We start from the raw sequence: 9,947 nt of genomic DNA on the forward strand, positions 1-9,947 counted from the left end.
GAAAATCCCAGTAAATACTCAGACCAGCCCGTCTGGCACCAACAACCATGCCACGTTCAAAGTCACTTCAATCACCTTTCTTCATCATTCTGATGCTCCGTTTGAACTTCAGCAGCTCGTCTTCACCATGTCTACATGACTAAATGTTAATGAGCTGCTGACACCTGATTGGCTGATTAGATATTTGTGTTTACAAGCAGTTGAACAGGTGTACCTAATAAATTGGAGGGTGAGTGTATGTATCAGCACAGACTCTGGTGTTGATACAGAGTCAGATTTCTTCTGCCAGTGTTTTTTTGATAAAGCAGGAGAATATTTAACGACCTGTTTGTCATGTTTGTGTTTGAGCTGAAATGTCTCAAGTTTATTTGACTTTAAGAGAAAATGTGAACGTCACAACATAACAACAAACTAAGGCTGAAAATAATCACTGTTCTTTAGTTTATATTTTACTGGGTGTTAAAGGATTAACAGGTGGAGCTCAGCTGATCGATCGATTGGCTGATTGATGTCTATGTTTCCTACTGAGTCTAAAGGTCAAAGGTCACTGTTCCTAACGTGTCCTCTTCCTCCCTCAGGTTCTCTGCGAGGATGCGGCACTGAGCATGCTCTGAGTGCTGATCGTTACCATGACGACATTAGGCAGCAGCCAGGCGTGCAGCGGCCAGGACAACTGCTCTGCCCACAGCGAGTCCAGAGACTACTGCTACTCGGCTCGCATCCGCAGCACGGTGCTGCAGGGGCTTCCGTTCGGAGGAGTGCCCACCGTGCTCGCCCTCGACTTCATGTGCTTCCTGGTGAGTCGCTGCTGTCGCCGCACACGCTCAGTACGGCAGGTGCACAGACACAACGGGCAGATTGGGGGGTTCCTTTACCTGATTGGTCCAGTGCTGCTCTGAGGAGGCGACAGATCTGTTGGTGATTGGATCTGTTTCATCACAACGTCACGTTACTGTCAACGACATCTCTTCATGATCTGAGTTAACTGTCGGCCTCGTTAGATAACCAATAATCAAAATGTCCGAAAAAATATTATTGAAAAACAAATAAAATAAACTGTCCAGAGAAATATTTTTGAAATCTCCAAAAAAAATTGATAAAATGTCTGAAAAATATTACAATTTTACAACATTACAGTTTTCAAACTATTTTATTAATATGTCAGAAAATTATTATTAAAATGTTAGAAAATATTAATAAAATGTCCAGAAAATGTCTAAATAAATATTGATAAAATATAACCTTTTTTCAGTTTTTTCAGCTGAACATTGTTGAAACAGTTAGCGTAAAAAGTTCGCAGAGTGAGACGCTTGACCAGGCGGTTAACCTTACGTCGAGTTCTTTCTGTTGACCCGTATTTTCTCTAAAATCCAAAATACTTCCACACTGCTGATTTAATAACGTTCTCCTCATTGTCTGTCTCTCGGCTTCTCACTGTGTGACACAGAATTTAAAAATAAAAGCCTAGCCTAAAGATGACTATATGGATCGATGTCTTCACTTTGCATCGATGACATTGCCTCATGGATCCTTTAATCAATATATATCGATCCAGATCAATGGATCCTCACAGCCCTACGACTGAAAGAGGACGAGACAGAGATGCATGAAGGAGGAAGAGGAGAGAAACAGAGAGAGTGATAGGCCGACTGATGATGTCACGTTATCGGAGGACGTGTTCTGATGATGTCATGTTATCGGAGGACGTGTTCTGTTCTGTTCTTGGAGAGGAATGCATCAAACTGTGTACAGGACACATCTGTATTTTTGTTAACGTGTCGTTAAGTTGAGTGATGTGTCAGCGTGTGTTATTTTTACCGTCATCGAGTGGCGTCGCTTCTTGCGGCGATTCATCTCCTACGAGCCAGATGAGCTGCAGCTGTCAGCAGCTCCTCTCTTCCCTCTTTGCAATGCATTGTGGGACCACAGTGCCATCAGACAGACAGTGAGCAGATGTTTGGGTGAACTTGGTGTGTTGCACTGTGGGAACTGCAGAGTGACGTTCACTGACTGTTGGAAAAATCAATACTGCAGCTTCATGGATCGACCCACATTCTGACGTTCCACCACACTCTCCTGCTGTAATGACACGTTTCCTCTTATTTTGAAAGGGTTATCCTTTGTTTCTGTGGTAACGACAGGGTGACATCACCAACTGTCAGTGACCTTTGACCCCTGACGTTCAGCATCAGCTGTTATATTTTAACCATCATGAGTCTAACAGGAAGTCCTCCCTTCTTCTTCTTCTATTTCAGGTGCTGCTCTTTGTTTTTTCCATTCTACGTAAGGTTGCGTGGGACTATGGCCGCCTGGCGCTGGTCACTGACGCAGACAGGTAAACACACCTGTTATCTTTCATCCATCAGTTCTCTTATGTCATCATCAGTGATGTCACGCAGGTGGTTGTTCCCAACAGGAGTAACTCGACTGACTGATAAAGACTGAAATGAAACACACAGACACAAGCTCACCTGGAGCAGAAACGTTTCCAACAGGAAATGACATAAATCTTTACTGTTCCCAAAAAGCTTCACAGCACATGAGTCAGATCACAGAGCGGATTCTGTGTCTGTCGTGTTAAAGTACAGGTGTTCTGTCTCAGGTCAGTGTCAGGTGAACGTTTCAACAGTTTTTCAGTGTTTACACCAAACACAGGTGTGATGTCAGTGTAAACGTTGGAGGACTGAGCCCGTAGTTCTTCTTCTGTGTGAAAATAAAGTGAACATAACCGATTGTGAGACTTCAGCGGAGTCTTCCTCCTCCGATACAGAGTGGTCAGAACAAACGTCTGTGACGAGGACAACAAAGACGAACATTTATCAAACTGAACTCTGTCGGGAATTATTCCTAATTGACACCTTCCTGTTTCAAGCAGCTGCTTCAGTTTCTGTGAATTTCAGATGTGTTGTCATGGTGACCAGACATGGATATTGATTGACTGATCCATGTGGTCTCAAAAATACAGACGTTGAGAACGGATGTGTTTGCAGTTATTTTCTTAATGTTGTTGTCTTGAGATCACAAGAATTGTTTCATTATGTCAAGATAACGAGATAATTTATCGTTAGAAAACAACTGTCTAATGCTCGGGGATTATTTATCTTGTTACCTCGAGCTCGTTCCTGTGTGATAATAACAGGTTCATCAAAGTCATGATAGAGAAAATAAAAGGCAAATTTCTGGAAATAACGAGATGATTTTACATGAGATTCAACTTTGCTGTGATCACAGGTAATTTTTGTCGTTATCTCGAGATAACAAACCTCATTTTATCGTGATAACAGCTTAACTTATGTCTGTTTATGAAAAAACAAACGGCCAGTTTCTCGAGATAACATCATAATTTATTGCGAGAAAACGACTTCTGTTTTCTTGTGCTCTGGAGTTCATTGTCTCGTTATCTCGAGATAACAAAGCTCGTTTTTCCAAGGTAACGAAATAATTAAATTGTGATATCAAAATAACAGCATTCAAAAAAAAAAAAAAATTTGCGAGCGCGGGGTTCTTGGCTTCTGTACACGACATGGTGACAAACAGAGCTGAGATTTTAAAGATGCGGAACATGAAGAGAACCTCTGAGACAGAACGTCACAACTGTTTGTGGCGGTGAGTCGCAGGTAAACAGACTGTTGTCAAGGTAACGTATACAGAAACATTAACTTCAAGGTGCATCAGCTGACGTTTATGTTACGCAATGGAAGTTACACGAGTCAGAAATGACACGTAGCCGATGACACCTAATGTGGTATGAGCTCATCAGTGCCTCGTGTGGCCATTGGGGTAAAAAAAAAAATAAAGACAGTCAAGCTGCAGAAGAAGAAGAAGAAGAGTTGACGGTGTCAGGAAATGAATACGACGGTTTCCTGTCAACCGTCGGATGAAACTGGGTGGTGATGTTTTGTTTAAACGAGTGACTCTTGAGTTTTTGTTCCTGTCGGTCGTCGTCACGGCGACTGTGTGTCTCACAGCAGCTTGTGATTCTCTTTCTGTTTCCATCCTGAAGACTGAAGAAGCGTTTCAGCGACCTGGAGGAGCGGGAATAGTATGTTGCTGCTTTCTCCGTGTTTGGTTTGTCCGCTAACATCCTCCTCCTCCTCCTCCTCCTCCGGTTTCATTAACAGGGTTCTGCTCTCTGATTGGTGCACTAACACAACATCTTCATTTCAGTTTGTGTTTGTGTGTACGGGGGGTTATTAATGCCACCTTCCACCTGTTACTGTCTCTGTAGAGATGAACAGGAGTGAACACAAACATTGACACACTCGAGATCAACTCTCAAAAACCCTGTTGATTTTTAATTGTTTACCATTTTTATGCCTCTGTGCCGGGACAGGACAGAGTCATTATGTTTTTAGGTTGTCAGTCCGTCTGTCCATCCCATCCTTGTGAACATCTGAAGAATGCCTGAGGGGAAATTCATCAAATCTGGCACAAACGTACACCTGGACTCAAAGATGGACTGATAAGAAATCAGTGGTCATAGGTCAGAGGTCAAGGTCACTGTGACCTCATTCTCGTGAACACAAAATGTCAAGATCATCAAATTTCTTCAAATTTGTTCCAGTCAGTGGAGTTTATTAAAGTACAACTCCTGGAAACAGCCAAAAATGCACAAAAATTCCACATTGAATTCAAAATGGCTGACTTCCTGTTGGGTTCAGGACATGGCTCCAAGACGTATTTTTGTACGTCTTGGGACATTACATGTACCTACCTATTTTCGTACGTGTGGGTGAAAGTAGCTTCCGGCTGTTTCTTAGAAATTTTTGGCAGGTGTCATGAAACTTATTTTCTTTAGGGAAGTACAGGTACGTCAGACGTGTACTTCAGTATAGTAACTGAGTAAATATACTTTATATTCTCCCTCTGTTTATCACAAAAAACTATGACATGAAAAAACTGCAGAAAATCAGTATTATATTGTTATTTTTATTTAATTTTCTTTTGACTGAAACGAATCAGTTTCCAAAGTTTTTGCTAATTGATTTTCTGTCAGTGAGAAAATTAAGTAATAAATTGATAATTTCAGCTTCACTGGTCGGTTTCTGGGTGTCAGGGGGAAGAAAATTAAGTCAGCCTAACTAGGGGCTGGTACAGGGCAAGCCTGAGCCAGCCCTAACTATAAGCTTTATCAAAGAGGAAAGTCTTAAGTCTAGTCTTAAATGTGGAGATGGTGTCTGCCTCCCGGACCGTAACAGGAAGATGATTCCACAGGAGAGGAGCCTGATAGCTGAAGGCTCTAGCTCCTGATCTACTTTTGGAGACTTTAGGGACCACGAGTAACCCTGCGTTCTCAGAGCGCAGTGTTCTGGTGGGATAATATGGCACTATGAGCTCTCTAAGATATGATGGAGCTTGACCATTTAGAGCTTTATAAGTTAACAGTAGGATTTTAAATTCAATTCTGGATAACAGATTCAAGGTAGCACTGATCACCCCCCATACACCATCAATACTGATGTGACTTTATCTGAGTGTGTGTGTGTGTGTGTGTGTGTGTGTGTGTGTGTGTGTGTGTGTGTGTGTTTAGTATTTAAAGGAAAAGTGTGTGTGTGGATCACTCCCTGTTGGCTAATGTGATGCTAACAGCTGTGATGCTAACAGATGTGATGCTAACGCTGCTCCACACTTGTCTTCATTTTAACGTTAATTCAGCCGCAGACGAGACAGAGATAACTATGAGCCGGTCAAAAGGTAACAGGCTTTGTGTGTATGTAGCTCACTGTGTTGTAAACCTTGTGACGTGCTAGCTAGCTAGCTAGCTCTTTAGCTAACTCCACACAACCAGTGATGTAAGAAGTAGTCAGATCCTTTTAAAAGTAGAAATACTGGACTGGAAGCGTCCTCTGTTTAGAGTAAAAGTCCTATTTAAGTTTCAAGCAGAATGTACTTAAAGTCAAAGTACCCGCTTTCTTACAGAACACAGGACTGGAAGCAGGGGGAGCTGTTAGCCTAGCTTAGCTCAAAGACTGGAGGCAGGGGGAAACTGTTAGCCTAGCTTAGCTCAAAGACTGGAGGCAGGGGGAAACTGTTAGCCTAGTGGTGAGTCCGACTATAACCATCATGTCTTTGCTGTTTCACCCTGGACCGAAAAATGCTTCCACAAAATAAAAATACACGACGTGATTTAGACTGACGTCTTTAATCGCCTGTTTTCCTCGTTATCGACCTCAGACACGTCACGTGTCTGTCCAGCAGCGTCTCAAACCTCTGACCAATAACAAGGAAAACAGACGTGCACAATCGACATCACATCGAAACGTGTTCGAAGGAGACAGCTTCCTCTGTGTTTGCCATCTCAATTAAACTCAGCTGTCAGACCCAGAGGTCAAAGGTCAGAGTGGCTACATGCTAAAAGCTAACAGTCAGCTGACCGCTTCCTGTGTGTGTCTGCAGCGTTGCCTCGGCGATGCACTCGGAGACACCCGACCGTTACGAACGCCTCACCTCCGTCTCCTCCTCTGTTGACTTCGACCAGAGAGACAACGTAAGGACATCACTCCTTCATCACTCCTCCTCCTCCCTGTCTCTTTCTCCTCTTCCTGATTGTTGTGTGTTTGTACCTGCAGGGTTTCTGCTCGTGGCTGACGGCCATCTTCAGAATAAAGTGAGTATCATCACAGTTTCATGGATCCAGGTTTGCTGATGTTGCTTCAGTTCTTGGGTTTGTGTTGACTCTCCTCCTCCTGCTCCTCCTCCTCCTCCTCCTCCTCCTCTTACTCCTCCTCCTTCTCTTACTCCTCCTCCTCCTTATCCTGCAGGGATGAAGAGATTAGGGAGAAGTGTGGCGAGGATGCTGTTCACTACCTGTCCTTCCAGCGTCACATCATCGGCCTGCTGGTCGTGGTCGGCGTCCTCTCCGTGGGCATCGTCTTGCCTGTGAACTTCTCCGGAGACCTGCTTGGTGAGAACATAAGAATCACACCGGTGACCAATCAAGAGCCAGAAACTTTACTGTGTGACCCATTAAATCAGAGAAATGTCTTTTGGCCCACGACAACCACTTTATTTAAATAAAGTTTCGAGCTCTGAGCTCTGTCGCACGCACACTTTCCTCCATGTTTTGGCCCTCAGGTCATAAAAACATAATTTTTCAAAGCTGCAGTTTTTTTTTTTACCCATGTGGGTGTAAAATGGCGTGTTTGGGAGATGATGACATCATCACCTCAATTGACACATGCCCACTGTTGCTTTGTGGAATGAGCGTGCTGAACAATTGCGGACTCCTGGTTTGTTACGTATCTCGTCATCTGTCTGCATATTTGAGTCACATGTCGGTTTTGCCACAGCACTGTGAAAGGTGTCAGTTATGTGTAAATACAGAAATTATTATTATTTGATTTGTTCATATTGCCAGAGGAAAATAATCTAACTACCTATTCTTAGAATCTTCTTCTCTGGTATTTGACGTAACACTGACCCAGCGTTTATCGCCACCATTTTTGGATTCTGGTGTGGATGGAGATATTTTGTAAAACGATGGACGGATTTTTTTTAATTTTTTTTTAAATTTACGTTGTGAAAAATATTAGTTTTAAAAATAATACACGTGTTAACGGCCTGCAGAGGTGAAACGATCCAGTGTTTCTTCTTCTTCGTCTTCTTTTTAAATGGTGAATTGCAAACGGACGGTGGAGCATTATCGCTAACATTTGACTGCTATCTCCGCCCATACATAAACCAGACTTATGGAGGATTTGTACTTGTGCGGCAGACCCTATGCTGTAACCTACGCTGTCATGAGCATTTATACTTCTGCGGTGGTGTCTGTATCACTCTGCAGTTACACCTCCAAAACACTAGGCGGCGGTGGAGGTTTCTGTGAAGTGCTGTTAAGTTTAGTTGATCCAGAACACACATTAAACACACATTAACACACTGCTTTCTATCCACATGTTAAGGTGTAATACTGTCACCGATTTGACACAAAACATTTGGCTTCTAATAAAAGATCTGTTCTATCAGTCAGATGTTACAGGTCACATCTCAGCTATGAAGCACAGTGATGTTACAGATGTTTCACTCTTACAGAAATCTTTTCTGACTGTTCACACTGTTTATAACCTGTCGAGAAACATTTGTCGATGTCTGAAATGTCAGTTTGTTTAAATAGTTTGTACCCTGGAGCGTTTCTCTCTGAGCCGCTCACAGAGTTCTCACCTTGTGTCTGATTGATTTTAGTCAGAATTATCAGTAAAGATGCTTTCCTAAGCCGAGGAGTCCCTGGACCTCCTTCTAAAGAAGGTAACAGCAGTCAGGCTGGAGCTGTAGGTCTGTCTGTAGGTCTGTAGGTCTGTGTTTGCTGTCTGATGGTAGATAGTGGTTTTAATTCAACCTGGACTCAGTCTGATCAGGTAGTTTTGTATTAACAGCGGTTGTGGTCGTGTTAGCATCAAGATGTACTTAAAGTACAAATGAAAGTAGTCATTATGCTGAATGGCTCATTTTAGAAAAATATGTATCAGAATATAAATTTTATTTTAATTATTGATGTATTAAATGTGTTCATCACTCTATTGTTGCAGCTGGTAAAGCTGGAGCTCATTATAACTTGTTATGCTGCTGTGTATCTTTGTTTTATCTTCATCAGATCAGTATTACATCATTATTTTCACGTTGTGTTATTGATCTGAATTGGGCATTTCAGCAGTTAATTGTTAATCAGATAAATGCCAGTAATGCATGTTTGTCAGTTAATTTTACTGCTCCTCAGTGTACTGCACTGTGCTCCAGCTGGGTCAGGTGGGAGCTAGCTAACAGCGCTGCTCATTAAGCAATTACTACTAATAACACCGTCCTGACGCAACAGCGTTGCTATGGAAACTTTGTGCCCACCTTCTGGTCTCCGCCGGCTCACCCCTGGAGGTAAGCGGCTCAATTTTTATCCTGTTTAGCATAGTTGACTATGTTATCAGTGTTAGCTAGCACCGTTAGCAGTGTCAGCATGGCTGGTGATGCTAACATAGTCAACAATGCTAAAGGGGTTTTGTGGCTTAAAATGACGCCGCTTACTCACTGGGGCGACATTGGGGGACACTGGAGAGTGGACACAATTTCTCCACAGCAGTGATTCATGTCACCAGAACAGCTTTACCAGAGGTAATTGCCAAATGACTGGCACGATAGCTAACGTTAGCTTCCACTCAATCCTGGTGGCGCACAGGAGGAACATCCCCGCAGAGCCGGAGAGCCATTGTTTTGGACATGCACATGTGCGAGTAACAGACCCTCAGTTTTATGTTTTACGGATGGAGATTGCTAAATTTATATTTAAGACAACGTAAAAATAACATTAACATTGCGTTCATAATTGGTTGTTTAAAGTGTAACGTTAAGTAGAAAACTTTTCTACTAGCTAGTGCACTAGCTCGCTAGCTAATGCTGTTTGCTTTTCATCTCCTTAATCATAGATCTTCACAGAAATAGGAACTTTCACCACAGTTCATTTTAGGAGGTTCACCACAAGGAAACATGTTCTTTATTTAGATTATCAAACTGACGGTTGATTGTAGACATTCATTTCTGGCTGCCAGCGTTAGCTTGCGTAGCTAGCTAAATTAGTTGAAAAGTTGTCTTTTTCCACTTTCCATTTCCAAAATGTTGATTAAAAAAGTTGCAGTCTGTTGATACTTTAGCTTGCATTAATCCTAAAATCAATGGTCGACAGTAACAACCCTCCGGGGGAATGATATAAGATAAGATAAGATACACCTTTATTGATCCCATAATTGAGAAATTCCAGTGTTACAGCAGGCAAGGAGAAAGAGTCAGATTAAAGATTTCAAAATTAGACTTAAAAAACTTAAATAACTAGGCATGCAAATAAGTACAAAAATCCAAGAGTCGGCGATAAATAACAATAATAATAATAATGAAAATAATAGGAAGTGGATAATAATGAGCAGCAGTGAATGAAAATGAGCAGTGGATAAAGGGAGCACATCTAG

The 9,947-nt window shown here is 42.2% G+C and overlaps 1 protein-coding gene across 2 annotated transcripts in view; it reads left to right on the forward strand.

Annotated features, from left to right (window-relative positions):
* LOC126389809 (CSC1-like protein 2) overlaps positions 1–9,947 on the forward strand; it is a 46,688-nt gene that overhangs the window by 12,066 nt on the left and 24,675 nt on the right. The window contains exons 2-7 of one of the 2 annotated variants that reach the window (XM_050043722.1): positions 579–797; positions 2,256–2,335; positions 4,004–4,042; positions 6,397–6,487; positions 6,570–6,607; positions 6,762–6,904. In XM_050043722.1, coding sequence (XP_049899679.1) covers positions 630–797; positions 2,256–2,335; positions 4,004–4,042; positions 6,397–6,487; positions 6,570–6,607; positions 6,762–6,904 — 559 coding nt within the window. In that variant the 5' untranslated portion in view covers positions 579–629. Of the gene's footprint in view, positions 1–578; positions 798–2,255; positions 2,336–4,003; positions 4,043–6,396; positions 6,488–6,569; positions 6,608–6,761; positions 6,905–9,947 lie in introns of those variants that run through there. The other variant, XM_050043723.1, reaches the window with a different exon arrangement.

The sequence above is a fragment of the Epinephelus moara genome, chromosome 5, assembly GCF_006386435.1.
Source record: "Epinephelus moara isolate mb chromosome 5, YSFRI_EMoa_1.0, whole genome shotgun sequence".
Lineage (NCBI taxonomy): Eukaryota > Metazoa > Chordata > Actinopteri > Perciformes > Serranidae > Epinephelus > Epinephelus moara.